Source organism: Neodiprion fabricii, chromosome 6 (genome assembly GCF_021155785.1).
Source record: "Neodiprion fabricii isolate iyNeoFabr1 chromosome 6, iyNeoFabr1.1, whole genome shotgun sequence".
NCBI classification, from domain to species: Eukaryota; Metazoa; Arthropoda; class Insecta; order Hymenoptera; family Diprionidae; genus Neodiprion; species Neodiprion fabricii.
The window spans coordinates 22,366,315-22,381,425 of record NC_060244.1 but is presented as its reverse complement, the minus strand read 5'-3'; the positions used below and the strand labels follow the sequence as shown (position 1 = coordinate 22,381,425).

The window sequence follows — 15,111 nt, the reverse complement described above, 5'->3', positions numbered from 1 at the left end:
CAGCTACTTTTTCACGAAATGTACAAAAATTTAAAGTTCAAGGAACCTTATTGCGTTTATTCGGCAACATCTTTGTTCCAAATAGTGAATACGTTCACAATTATACATTGTATCGGAGGTATTTTGAGCCACTGTAGTTATTTCGTGTGTCACGATAGAATATTCGCGTTAGCAATGACGCATGTGAGTCATTCATTCAAACTTATGAAATAGTCCAGAATACCACGATGTTTCAGTCAATGTAACACAGTACGGGAATCGTTAATTTACTCATTCGAAATTTACAACTCACCGGTCTGCGTGCTGCTGTCAAAAAATGTACTGGTCGTTTCGACCGTCATCGTGGCAAAGGTTCCGTCAGTAATTTGAGCCGAACTGTCCCTTCGGCCTCTGTACCTTTGAACCTGAAACAAATTTTGAAAGGTAGATGACTTGTTCGGTCTGCGATTAATGAATCGTGATTTTCTTAATATTTAAAACCTACGGTGTCATCGCTCTGGGAACTTTGTCTTCTGAAATTTCTGCATCGTATCATTTCCTCCGTTGTACTCTGCCGCCTGAAACCTCTGGCGATCAAAATCTCTTCAGTCGTTGATTGTCTTCTGATCACCGGCGCATGTTGAATGGTAGTTGGTCCACGGGCGCAGGGACTCGGATCCCGTGATGAACAGGATGAGCTATCCGAAGACCTGGGATTCACAAAAATTCGGTCCAACGTTACTTTCAATCTTTGACTGGGACAGTGAAGCGTGAAAATTTATAAATGAATCTAGTTGACTTGATTTCCGCAAGCATGAAACGTAAGTATAAGAAGCTAGCAACAGTCTTCTCGTTATCGTTTTATATATATCTTTTTCAACATCTGTCAATTCCACATTAACGAGAATGAGAAGCAATAACTCTTATGTTTACCCGATCCTTGGTGAACCCAACAGTTGTCGTGAAATTATGATAAATCATTTCAAGATGTACCGGAATGATTTACCAGGAAAAATATTCTAAAACAATTTATTTTGACGTAAACTAGGATTTACCTGGGCGGTCGACCATACGCGATGGACGTTGATTGCCGTCTCAGCCTGGCTTTTCTCTGTCGAATCGGACTGATGTCCCGTTTATCAGTAGCGTTTCTGTCCGGGCTCAAATGACTCCTAGAGTCACGCCTTCTGGGATAGGAGGCTGAGTCTGGACTCAACGAGTCCCTGCGAGCCTTGCGACCTTGAAACGGACAAAATTTCTTACCACAAACCGTAAAATTGATGAGCAAGTACACTCGAGGCGTTTCCACTGTGGTCGGAAACCCTTCTATACATTCGAGCCCGTACCTCCGTCATCAGGATCCGGAGAAAGCGTCGGCTGACTCCCTCGTCGACCGGAAGGTGGGAGCGATTCGTCGATAGCAGCTGCCTGCCTCGTTAGCCTTGCCAATTTGCTCGGTGATGCCTCTTTTCCTTTGTAATAGCACTTGAACAAATGTTTCAATGAGTAATTGTCCTCAGATCAAAAGTCAGAATCCTCTTCCGAATGTGTTTGTAACAAACTAATGACTACACGGCTGTTTGTCCGAGCGCCTTTGACTATTCAATTGTCGTTTCATTCAGACTTTCATGTTTCATTAATTGCGTTGGAATATGGGTTTGTAAACATCGACGTGGGCCAATTTGGTTGAAACATTTACCTGAGTGGTGGAATCTCTTCTTGTGGTGAGCAGGGGGTGGGTTGGGGTGCTGTTCAAATTCGGAGTTCCTACGGGACTTGAGCCACCGGAAGCGGACATTCCTGGCAAGGGAAGACTGCTTCCGGCCATCGGTGACACCAGAGGCGGCGTCACTGCGGACGTGATGATCGTGGGAGGATTCATCGTCGGGTCTAGATTCATGGATTTGCCACTGTCAGTTGCAGTGGTCTTCATCTCTACCGTCAGCGTCGTCGTTGGCGCTTTCACGTCAGACTTCACGTCCACCGTCGAGCTAGCCTTCTCGTTTTTTTCAGCCTGAAGTCTCTGCGCCTCCAGATGTTCCCTGAGCAGTATAACAGAGCGTGTATATCTCGATTTTTATCAACAACAACAATCGTTCAAGTTTCAATAGAATATAACTTCCAATGTTCCGGTTAAATGCAAGGACGCCGCAAACTTGATAGCGAATATACCGGAGGAATCCCTTCCTGTTTTCCGCCCACGCGAAACTTTGTCGGCTATCCGTTTATCGTGATATACGTTCCCACATGCTTCTTGCAAAATTAATGCCGCCAAAGTGAATGAGACGAACCTAACCGCACAGCTGGCCCCACTGTCGGTGCTCGAAGCGCTGGGCCTTTGGTCACTCCGGTAGTATTTAGTAGGAGTGACACCTCCGCCTTCCTGGGACTGTTGGGACTGCCTGCGTCTGTGGTGTCGACAATTGTGTTTCCGTTCTCCAGGGCTGACCGACTGCCCACCGACGACGGAATCTCTCCGCGACTTAGCACTCTCTCCGGACCCACGTCTCGAGTTTTTAACGGATTCTCCGGAGCCTGAAAAGAAATTTGATCCCGGTTAGCAAACGCGCGAAATTCTTCCAGGTGGATTCTCGGTATATCCACGCCGAAGATTCTTGACCTTTAAGACAACTTTGTCAGCAATTTTCTCTCTTTATTACTTCGAACAAAGCAGGGCGAGGCAGCCTGGGTTGGATTGTAACAAAGTTTCGGGAGCTCAAAGAATTCCCGAGCATTGCCAAGGAGCCCACTTCTTTTCGAGAATCGAGCTCCTTGAACAAGATACTCGAGAATCGCTGCAGAGCCCGGATTGTAACAGTAAAATACGGTAGTCGCGATTACCTCTCCTCGTGGTTGGCGAAATGACCGTTGGCGGGGCCGAAGACTGCTGCGAGTCCTTTCTGCTCCAAAATCGGGCCAATTCATTCTTGAAGTCGCTGATGGTCGAGTCTCTCCTTGATTTGTAGGACACCTGACTTCTGATTCCGCTGTCGACGGAGCTCTCCCTCCTACTTCGGAGGCTCGTCATATGGCTCGCGTCCGTTGTCTGTTGTCTCGGCCATGGCATGGACTTCGCGATGTCCGCAAGGGTCTCTCGCCGATGCAGCTTCCCACCCTTTCCACCCTTGCTCGACGTCCCGCCGCCGCCCCATTCCTTCAGGAGTTCCGTCAACTGGGCCAAGCTGGACCGACGCCGACGCTGATTTGGAGGAGACGATTCCTGGATCTCATTCGGTGGTGAAATTGAGGTAATCTGTGCGGCCGAGTCCCTCCGCCCCGCTCCTACAAGTGTCCGGAATTATGAGTACAGTAATAAAATTACGAGGATGCGAGGGTGAAGTAGCAAGAAGCAGAAGGCGATGTGGTCGATCTAATATAATTTCTGTTTAATTTACCAAGTGTCTTGTGGCGTTCCAAGGATTCAGAATATTTAGCATAACGCTTCTAACTTTTCAATTAGCTGGTTTGTTTTCTTTTCCCAGCCCAGCTCTGATTAAAATTACTCGGTTGCGGGGGACGCGATAAGGTAAAAGGTTTCCTTGGATACGGCCAACACGATACTCAAGCAAACGCCTCGACGGCGTGACATTAACCACAGGAAATTTCATTTATCCAATTTAAAAGAGGTATCGGATCATCGTTTTCAGAAATATTTTTTTCCTCAATTTTCGATACCAATCAAAGCTGTAGAAATATGTATGAGGATTGCATTATCCACCGTGGCCAAATAATTGCAGAAACGAAGTCTTGAACATTCACACAGAAGTACGAGATAGTTAAAAAGAAGACGATGCGGAATGGAAAAATTCTTCTTTCTATTTCATTGTCAAAAACATTTTCAATCTCATGCGCTAATAAGAAATGCAAGTTGGCTAGTGATTTATAAAACCATGATATGTATTCCTCATGCTTGATTTGGTTGAAAATATTTACCCAGCCGTTGTTTGAGGGTTGATTCTTCGACCTGCTCTCGAAGAAGATCGTCCCACCCATTTCCGCCCTGCCAAATTAGTCCCACCTGATGGCTGAGGATGGGCAGGTTGCACACGAAGCAAATTGCTGTCATGGTCCTGGAAATAAAACATTGACGTGGTTATCGATACTGCTACCAAACAGCAGTGAATTGCTTACATCGTATTCATACGGTGGAAGGAATAGAAATGGGTGCATCTTAATTATAATATAAAGTGAAGTACAGAGTTAACCAGGCCATGCCGAGAGAGCAGTTTTAACAGACTTAGTCGAACGATGGTTTTAAACGGTGATTAACTCGTCTCGCGTTCAAACCTCGTCTAGTGAACCGCGTCTTTCAGCTGGTTCTATGAATCAAATTTATTACATAATTGGAACGAAGTTGATCGAAGCCACAGTCTTGCTTTGGTCTTCCTTTTTTTATATTTCTACGTACATGTGTGCGTGAATACCGAATTGAAAGTAACTTCTTATATGGTCGAGTTACAGTCAGTGAGAAAAAACCGTTCGTCTGAGTTCTTATTAAAAGTCATCAATCGTTCTCGATCTGTTTCTTTCTCTTAAAGTGATCGATGAAAGGTATATATGTAATTTACTTCTACAACATGTGTATATGAAGCCAATTATATGTTTGCAAATAAACTTAAAACCACATTGTACGAAATTTGTTGAATGGTTAGCGACCAACTGATTACACAAGAAAAACTCTACTACCTTAATGTATTGTTGAAACACAATCAACAATGTATACAATGCTGTATGTAATGCTGCAAACGTATGCAAAAACTGTTAACTGTATAACAATGATGTTACAGTTGAAACGTAATACGTTGTGAAAAAAAATATGTGTATAAAATATGCGTGTAACTCGAATCAATGAATTTCATTCCAAAGCTTAAGGATGCAGAGCAGAAATATTTCAGAATGGAAAATACGAGAGTATAGAAATTTTGAGAAAATAAGTTTTGATCTTGTGTTTTCGACCTGTAATGTCGAAGTCTGGGGCTGGGCAACGACATCGCATGGCAAGGGCCTGGCCGACCTGCAAAAGATAGGTACACACTTTTTTCGAATAACCGTTCTACAAAGAAGTGAAATGAGGGAGAAAAATAAAGTTGTATATTAATTCAACGCCGGTGGCTGTTGGATCACTCTCGGCATTGTAAATCGCAGGGCTTAGAGTTCACTAGCGTATGGTAAACGAGGAGGTATGAGGTAAATTCCAGACGGATTCCCAATTGCTCGTTACTGTAGCGCCATTATACAACCGCTATAATGAAATAACTTTGCGAAAGAATCTTTCGAAGCCCGTTTAAAATCGAACGCAACGTATTAATAATAAACGTATATACCGATCAATAGCCAAGCAAATTAAAAGTTCACAACACGTAGAACATTTTATAATTGTATAATCAACTACCCTATGTGTGAAGAAATTGTTTTAATAATTCAGAAAATTAATTACCAGTCAATTTTTGTTTCATCAACAAAATCAATAAGCTTGCTGGATACGGAAAATCGCCCCATACCTGTAAACTGCCAACTTCATCAATTCCAATCAAACATACATAGGTGTATATCATATAGATGTATATAATGGTGACCTTGAGTCAGACGAATAATTTCCCGAGCTACAGTCCCGTACGTAGACGGGAATAGAAGAGCTTGTACGATAATTTGTATACCTACCGTAGATCAGTCTGTCTGATCCACACGTGCAACAGCCACTGGTGGAGTATCGGGGAAGTGATCTCTGTGTTCTTCCACCAGCATCTCAACCGCAACCCCAATCCCTACGCTCAGTCAGCAGTCGGTAAATGTGGAAAGCAACCCCAAAATCAGCAAACTCGAGTATACGATTTTATGAGACAGTGATTTAAACTATTGCAATGGTCTCGAGCATACCGAGATTTTGCTCGTCGGTGAAATCGGAGAGATGTGTGAATTGACCTAATTGTTTGTTTGTTTATATGTTTTTGGTTTTTTTTCTGCGATTGTTTGTGTAATTTTGTGAAACGGTCGGGCAGTGATCGCTCTCCGTTAAACACGTAACACAGACCTGCGAAATACAACTTTTAATTTCCCCCTTAAGCAATGATGTTTTTTTTTTTTAAGGATTCACGTATGTTGAGTTCATACATAGCGCTGGCTTTTATACAGCATATCGCGATTTATTCTTATGGAAGATACGCATATTTACTGATTTTCGAACAATTTTTATGAAGAAATGAAAATATAATGAATATAGAACTGTACGCTTAGGTATAAAATGAACAGTATTAGTTTTAATCAAGACTTAAGAGACTAGATAAATCGAAACGACCTATATCTTTTTTTACTTTCTTCAAAACTCCTGTTCAATCTTTTTCTCTTGTTCTTACGTATCTCTAAGTATGCTTAAAATCACCCTAAACAACATCTAGTGAGAGTAAATAAATATTTAAATACCAACACTACCATTAATACATATATTTAACACAGAAATTAAAAGTTAACTCTAGGAGTACTAGGAAATCAGAAAAAAACGTTTGTTGGAAAATTTACGCGTAGAATTTTTTAAACACTTTCTTTCATAGATTCGTATCTAATACCTGCCGAAATTACTACTCGGTTTTATCATGGGAAAATCATCGCAAGCCTGTGTAATCGTTCAATACAACCGGATAAGCCGGTCAAGCCGGTAAAACCGGAAAAACAGTGTATGATTGGATTTCTATTTTGAAATAACACCCGCCTTTGACGGACACGAGCAACAAGGTTAATTAAGTTCGAATGTTTACAAACTGACCCCTTGTGGTCGGAATATATGGTACATGCATAATTTGTTGAAGAGACCGCGGTTAACTGTAATGGAAGGGATGTGCAACGTGCACTCCGTTGTGCGCACATTTATTGTTAATTATGGAAGCTACGTTCAGGCGAGTACACCTGATCCAACGAACCTGCACTCTCATATCTGATCGCTACAAAGATTTTTATCACTTTCGAATTTGTCATTTCACATACATGTGTGAAAGAATATTTCACCAATTTCGCAAATTTCTTCTTAGTCCTAAAATACAGTTTATGGTTGGAAATTTGAAAGTTAGGTAGACTCAAAGGGAAAAACAGTAACTTGTTCAGTGTTCGATTCACAATCACCGATTAATAACTCTTCGATACGTCCGCCATTGTTTTGAAAATAAAAAAGAAATAAAGCAGATCCCTACCCAGTGATTTTTTTTTCAAATCCTGCCAGGTTCGGTGCTCTCCTCAATCCCCGAGGAAGCATTATTCTAATCATACCCTTCATTGGATGGCAAGTTTTTTCGGTACTTCCGAAAAATCTGGGGTAGCGCAATTTCGCTGGAATGGTCGTGGTAGGTTATTTGGTGCATCATGAAAGAATCTGCCAACTTAACACTGTTTCATCAAACCGAAATATAAGGTTAGAATAAAACTCCTGAAAATAAACCGGGAGAAACTTGGGAGAAAGACCCGCCTCACCGACAAGATGGGCTCGACCCCATCACGCGATATGGATACTGTACTTATTGTTGAAGGAGGCGAGAAGTATAATTTGAATTTATTGGCGTAGTTATGCCGGTATATGACACTCGTTGAGAGTGACTTTTATTTCTTCAACTTTCCCTCCATTGTCATGGGGATAAAGAGGGTACCTATTATACAGCACCGAATACACCTCTGTGATAGTATAAAGTGGTAATAACTTGCTCCCTGAATCGTGTAACGCATCGATTCCGTTATGATTCATAGGTCAGGATTACCGTGAGCAGAATCACGGAAATTTCGACGAATCTTTACGGTGCAGTAACATCAGTGGTGATTTAATCAATAATTCAATGCACTCTTCAGTTCCGGTGCCCCGGATGTGGAGAGTCTAACTATGTGAGGGTGAACGAGCATGCGAATGGCGATAAGCGATCCCGGTTGGAGATTGCCAGTTGTCGAAATGTTAATTTCGAGTAATTTTCGAGCGAAGCTAATGAATCGTGATTTGATCAAACTCGCGTCACACTAAACCATTGCGCTAACCATGCTCGAGACTAGGCACAAAGGAAGTATCCTTGAGGTGAATGTTCCGGAGGACAAGTATCTCGAGAAGCATTCAAGGTGCTCTGGATGTACCCTAACGGAGTAATGAACGCTTCCGCGTCCCGGCAGGTAGACGGTGAGAAGAATGAAGATAGGCTAGGGACTCGTCGCCATGGGAACAAACGGGACTTTCTAATAATTGCAAAACCGGCTCTTGCCGAGAGAAGAACGGGCCGGATCCCGGTACCGGTGATGAAAGAAGTTCAAGTCCTCCCGACCCTCTTAGTTCTCCCGTTACTCCCGCCTCTCCCTCTCGGCTTGACGTCCCGAAGGTTCTCTCGTCGAAAAGTTACGTGTAAGCAAGTTGAACTACCCTTCTGCCGGCTATGGCCTACATTTGTAGCGCGTCTGTCGTGCGCACCCCAGAGTGATGAAGAGACGGGCTTCGCCATTTACTTGAAGCATTCGCTCGCTCCGAGATCAAAATAGATGTTTCGTCTGTCAATCCTATTTACAGCGCGAGCCAAAAGTTGTTCTCCAATGCTGATCATAGGCGTTCTCTCCTGTCTTCGCGTGACCCAGACAATAATTCCCATCTTGTTATCTTCTTCTTCTTCTTCTCGTTTTTGCTTTGAACGGTTATCGGGATTGACCCATCTTACTCGATCTTCTGTACCATGAAACCCGTCTGACGATACGAGGCAGCATCGAACTGACAATGGCAGTGCTGTTCGTGCAATAGTAAACTGAAAAAACTGACAGATTTATAATCTGGATCAAAACATTCAAGGTTGTCGATTCAGTTCTCGCCGAAAGCGCGCTGAGTGAATACTTCAGAACCACAATGAACATGTAACACAGTTACCAGCCACTAACAATACGCACATACCTATGACATACGACGGTACATTTTACTTGTTAAAATACAGCAGCGATATGCTATTTTCAGACAAAGGCGTTGGGGAATTGATCAATGTAGTCGACAGTCTCTGTAAAACCATGTGGTGAAACTTGGGGTTGGTTTTATTTCGTAGGCATAAGTTGACAGCGTGATTGCCTGTCCAGGACCACCAGAGGAACAGGGAACACAGAGAAATTATTTGAGACGTGAGACGAAAAACAGGGTGCCTTGCCTTTTGTCTACTGTCCTCTTTGAGGGTACTTTTCCTTTGTGACCACGCAATAGTCGGCCCGACGCACGCGTGCCTTGACCATTGACCTCTTATGCTCACGTCGTATCCACGACAACCTCAAGTTATTGGCTAGTAATAAGAGCGAAGTGCTTTCTACCCGTGAGATGCCCGAACAGATTCTTTGACGTGAACGTGTATACCATGCCGATGGGACTCTGCCTCCCATGAAAGCTTTTGTTCTCCTGCTGCATTATGGGCACAATTCTATTCAGTTTGGTAACCTTCGCCATGAGAAGGTATGAAAGGCTTTCCGAATAGATCCGCGCCAATAAACGCAATTACGAGTCACAACTCGTTTGAATCACACTCCCAGGAACCCATTACGGTATCAATTTAGTATTCAAAATACTCCGCGAAATGTGAAACGGGTTTGCGTGGAAGTCAACTGCACGATCAAAACGCTTCTTCTTTTCTCTCCGAGACTCGAGGTTCGGGCCCCAGTTGGGCTTCTGCATCTTTGAAAGGAACCCTTTCAATTACTCAAACGGAATGATGAAGTTCCTCCGCTTCAGACGAACCCTCAGCCTCGCTATATCGTCTCTTGTCAGAACTCGGTCAGTATAATTTAGGCTGGTTATTTTGATTAATCCTGCGAGGGGCCGGGCCTCGTGTATGCAGAGTGCTGGCAAAGCATATCTTACCAGGTCCAAACTGTGATCTGCGGACCCTTTCAAGTTGGGGAATTAGGGTAAAGAAGATGACCAGTTTTCCATCCTTTCACAACTTTAAATTCCCTCGTCGACATCCAAGAGGACTTTTATGTCATCGATACCCGACTCTGACGTCCCTCATTCGCTTGTAAGAGGGTGTAACTGACACGGAGCGCGATAAGCGAGGAAACCCTTGGAATTCCTACAGGGTGGAAGGGACAGAAATTTATGGGAGTCAAGTGAATGTGGAAAGAAGTTGTCGAGTCAAGGAATAGGGCATGGGTCGTCAGTGATATTCAATTTGCCGCTATGTCTCGGTGGACACGACTGTTAATAGCGTCATATCGAACATTAAGTTTGGAATTTCGAGTCCACAGATGCGAATTGTTGAGGTCAAGCCGGTATAAGGAGCGCGGAGTTTCGATACGGGGTAGATTACATCGCGGGATTGGTAAACGTAGAAATTTTATTAATGGCAACGAGTAGACGCGTGAATTTATTTCATCGCCGGAGAGATTTTGTTAGCGCAGAACGGTCTCAAGAAAATTTCAAAGAATTCTGTAATTAATCGCTGCGAAGATCAGAGGAAGCTGAAAAGAGCACAGGGTTGTTCGGACAGACTTTATTTTCCTCATCAAAATTACCTCCTCCTCACCAGCCCCCTCTTCCCACCCTTCCATCCGACTCAGATCAGCACAAACTCCAGACTCTATCAACTAACAATAAGCGTTAAGCGGTCCCAAGACACACACTGCCGAGGGGAAACTTGTGCGGTGTTTTGCGTTGCCTAGCCCTGCCACATTAACCTGCTAGACGCGCATCTGCTCGTTATAATAACCGAAACCAAACTACAAACAAAGTTCATCCCCTCCCCCCATCTTGCTACTTTAAGCCAACTAAAATTAAATTACTCAGTTTCATTTTGCAACTTGATCGGCGCCCGCTGGGCTGAAAATTAACTAGACAATTAAGGCGCGTATCTTATTTCGTCGATGCAGAGGCGAAAGGGAATCCTTCGATAATTTTTACTGATCGTAAGAACGTGTAATGAACCATGGATGGGCGATTTGAGATGTGACCCAGAGTGTTCTAGTTCTGTCGTTGAAAGCGAGAGATACGTATCTAGGAAACGTCAGCTCAAAGGAACGGCAAGGCTTTGTGTACACGGGTTGCAGATTTCAAACGAATACCAGAAACTCGACACAAGGTTCTTTCGTGCACGCTATGTAGTTTTATCTTGTCATTATGTGGTCCGGTTGTTAGCTACAACAGTCATATGCTGGCTGCAGGTAATATGATATGGCAAAGTCGTCTATACAGGGAACCATTGGTATCAATTTGTTGTTTCTTTTACAGAAAAATAATACATACCCTTGCTCGAGCACGGCAGGATATAAACGAGAATGTGAGAAGGAGCGGTGTGAGAGAGACATGAATCACGACTCGTACACGATCAAAACGGTAAAGTACCTATGTACCTAGCTGCGACGAGCGCGGCTGTTAAAGAACAGCGGTATCTCTTTGCTGCGTAGTAGATTTATACGATATGCATGTACTAGAAACGGATATTTGACGTTTCAAGCAATTTATTGGAAATTTTTTGCCGGGATTTCATGCGAAATAATAATCACATACACCTACAATGGCTTTGATATTTGTTCGAATCTACACTTCGATATTCCCTCGATTCACAACGGCCATATAACTGGCGCTGTAGAATCGCCGTCAGTAGAATATTTGAAACATTCTACACCCGCTGCAAGATATTAATTTCTCTCTAACCCCGAGCATTGTGAGCGTTAAATTCGGTTCACCGATTCACCCCATTTTAGCCAGTTGGACAATATCATCGACAACTTAGGATGTAAAAATAATTCGAAACATTGGAGGAAGCAGCATCGAGGTTTCGAAACACATTCGATTTACGCTTGATAAACAAACGCACGCGGATAAACAAATTTCTATGGATACGAAAACAATCTTCATTCACCCCTGTTTTCAATTGCGTTTTGATTTTTCCACGGGAAATTCGTTTTTGGGCGCATATTACTGCCTTTGACTCGATCTGCGAGTGATTATAACGATCGAGTTGCCGGTATGACGTTCCCTGTTTTCCAGGGTGACTTTGTGACGGTGGTAATTGATTGTGAAAGTGGGAGGGGGGGGGGGGGGGGGGGCTAACAAAGACGGTGTGAGCGTGGGACGGAAATACAATAGAAGATTAAAGGGTACACGCGTTCGAAATTTCTTTTGTTCTCATTATTATTCATTATAACGGCTCCATCCTTGACGCACATTTAAGCGGCCGCCCACTTAAAAATTCCGTACGTCACGGAAAGTACAGCAAGAAATTTAAATTACTGAACATTCTACAAATACTGGCAACGAGGTTTCAAACCACCGCGCAAGGGTTCAACCTATTGTCCGTAGCTCACTGATCGCAGGGCAAGTTTGTAACAGGACCGAGGCCCCAGCTTTTGTAAATATGGACAGGAAACTGATTGATAGAGATAATTTTGAGAAACAGTTTGCCGTACCGCTTGAAAACGTGAGGGAAAGTTAGAAGTACATTTTCCGGAAACTGTATTCGTCTGAATATCATTTAAAAATGGTATAAAAATAAAATTCCACCAACCGAAGAAAATAGGAATATAATAGCAACTCTTTTCTACCAACTAGCTAACTTTATTAAGGTAACGAAATGAATTTTTCATATTCTTCGTGAAATATTAAAACTACGCGGTATCTCTTCTTCATTAGAACTTGGCCGATGATTAATACGTTTTTTTTTTTTTTCTTCTACATTGATGTCTGAGAACGATGCACAGAAGTGTAACGAACAAACAACCGTCCCGCTAAATTAGTAATGCGTGGTTCTTTCATTTCCGTAAAGCACCGGAGTCGGTAAACATGCTTAATAAACCTTGTGCAAAGGTTTCACCCTTACCTTTACTCGTGCGCTGGAAATGACAGCGTGGTAATCCATAGTTTATTTATAGTTAACTCTCCTCTCTTTGCCTGAACATGAATATTGACAAGTAGGTACTCATACGGTTACGTACAAGCACCGAGGTGTCGGTAAGTAAGTACATACATATGGAAATAGGTACGAATGCGATGCATGCGTACGCTGCTCACACACGGGGTGAAAAGCTCCTCCACCCTCCCCCCCGATCCCGACCTCGACCTTACGACCCCCGTACCCTTGTTCTCGTCCTCTGTCTGCCTCTGACAACCCTTTGAAACCGGGGCTCCGGCTACGCTCAGCGCTTACACCAACCGGCACTAATTAATATCAAATAACCTGCTCGCGTACCCGGCATTCCTCGACTGCCACGCATTATCTGAACTTCGCTCGCGCTGTACGAACAAACATTAGCCAGCTGGCCTCACGCAATCGCGCAATAGCGCAGGCTTGCAATGATCGGTTGTACTCTTCGCATTGGCCGACTATCGCAACCGCATGGATCGGGACCACTGGCGAACAAACAGGCGCTTCCGGGATGAGCGCGGTTCGTATACGCGAATATTCATTTGACGTGCTGATCTGACGGTACATCGGATACGGCGGGCTGCAGGCGGCTCGCCGACCTGAGTGCTTGTGGCAAATGCATCGGACAGAAAATGGTACAAGAGTGAAAACCACCCGAAACCAAGGTAATCGGTCGTTTTTCCATGGGCGGGAGCTACCCGTTTAATGTCTCTGAACTATCTTGCGGGTGTTGATATTTATCGCGTTATGATTTGCAGAAAAATAATGGTAGAATACAAAACTTTTGCCACTTTCCATCCTGAATTACGAAATGTTATGGATAAGAGAACTTTTTTGCAATATGTATATACATTATACATGAATACATGATATACATGGCTTCTAGGTATATACCTTGATGTTATCGTTATACGCGCTGCTCTTCTTTTTTTTTTCTTTCTTTCTCTCAACAAATTTCAGTGGCACACCACAACTTCGGTTTATCAATATCGCATGATCGCTGAAACGACAGGCACTTCATCTGAAAGAAAGTGACGGCTGTAATATGAAATAAAATAATATAACCGGTCTCTTTCGCATTTCAAAGTGAACTTTTACGACGTGTCTCTCATTCTCACTTTCTCTATTTTCTCACCTTTTTCCGCCCTCCGGGTTTCGTTCTCCTTCGTTCTCGGTCGGTCTTGTATCGGTAAAACTTGTCCCTGACGGTTGAGGAAAAGAGGGTGCAAAGTTTTATTCACACAGCACACCGGAAGGATGAGACTGGTTTTTCTCGTGCAGTTCTAATTGCTTCGTTTTTAGTTAGGGAAAAATGAATCTCATGATCACGAAAGATTCAGCCAGGGGGCAAAACGATCTATATATATTATATATAAGTGGCTGACTTCGCAGAAGTGAAAACTAAATCGACCTTGAATACTTTATGCTTACGCGTCATCGAAAGGTCGAGAAGAAGGAGATCTTCGTTGAAATTTCATGTGAATGGGAAAGGTAAGACGATTCGTCTGATGCGAGGTCTTTGCAGAACCGAAAATCGATGCTAGGGTGAAAAGGAAAAGAGCTTTGCCCGTCCTAAGTCGGTCAGAAAGGCTTGAATCTCCATACTCGCAAATATACGCAAAGAGCCCGTTGCAAAGAGGACTGTACCTAGTATGAAACATGAAAAGCTGCACGACCTACTGCTCAGATTCAAGGTGGTAGTTTCCGCTCGGGAGCCATTAATATTCCCTGTTATGAAGTAAGGTCTACGATGGAAATCGCACAGTCATGTATAGAAAAAAGTGGTTATCGGAGGGTTTTCATTTCGAGCATTAAAAAATTCGTTCATCACCTTTCCTCTTTGATCTGCAGAAAAGTCGGAAAACGAAAAAATTTTCATCCGAGTTATAATTCTTGTTCCGGGTCTCGTACCATCTGCGTTCGTTGGAGACAAAATTTGGCGCAAGTCCGTGGGTGGGATACTTAGGGAGGATGGGAAAAATATGACGCCATAAAGTAGCCCCACAGCTGGGCCACCGCCCACATTGTACGTCATCGGCGTGTAAAGAAGAGGGAAAAAAATCATTACACGGCTACTTTAGTTGGTCTTATTATGTATATATGTGTATTCATTTTTTTTCCGTCAAAATTACAGCGAAGGTGGTGTTTCATCGAACGAAACTGTTCGTGTGAAAATAGAGCGTGTTCCGGCGAGGGGCAATTTCCAGCACGTGTAGGAGGGCATAGTATATGTAGGAAAAAAATATCTCTCTCGATTTCAGAATTCCAGTCTGCGGATAAATGAATAAGC

The 15,111-nt window shown here is 43.2% G+C and overlaps 1 protein-coding gene across 5 annotated transcripts in view; it reads right to left on the bottom strand.

Annotated features, from left to right (window-relative positions):
• Positions 1–15,111, bottom strand: part of LOC124184604 — a 53,402-nt gene that overhangs the window by 13,373 nt on the left and 24,918 nt on the right. The window contains exons 2-11 of one of the 5 annotated variants that reach the window (XM_046574494.1): positions 5,641–5,744; positions 5,417–5,480; positions 3,913–4,049; positions 2,821–3,261; positions 2,271–2,514; positions 1,679–2,021; positions 1,326–1,464; positions 1,035–1,218; positions 485–689; positions 293–404 (exon numbers count right to left, since the gene is read on the bottom strand). In XM_046574494.1, coding sequence (XP_046430450.1) covers positions 293–404; positions 485–689; positions 1,035–1,218; positions 1,326–1,464; positions 1,679–2,021; positions 2,271–2,514; positions 2,821–3,261; positions 3,913–4,049; positions 5,417–5,478 — 1,867 coding nt within the window. In that variant the 5' untranslated portion in view covers positions 5,479–5,480; positions 5,641–5,744. Of the gene's footprint in view, positions 1–292; positions 405–484; positions 690–1,034; positions 1,219–1,325; positions 1,465–1,678; positions 2,022–2,270; positions 2,515–2,820; positions 3,262–3,912; positions 4,050–4,935; positions 4,994–5,416; positions 5,488–5,640; positions 5,745–15,111 lie in introns of those variants that run through there. The other 4 variants (XM_046574497.1, XM_046574493.1, XM_046574495.1 and 1 more) reach the window with 4 other exon arrangements.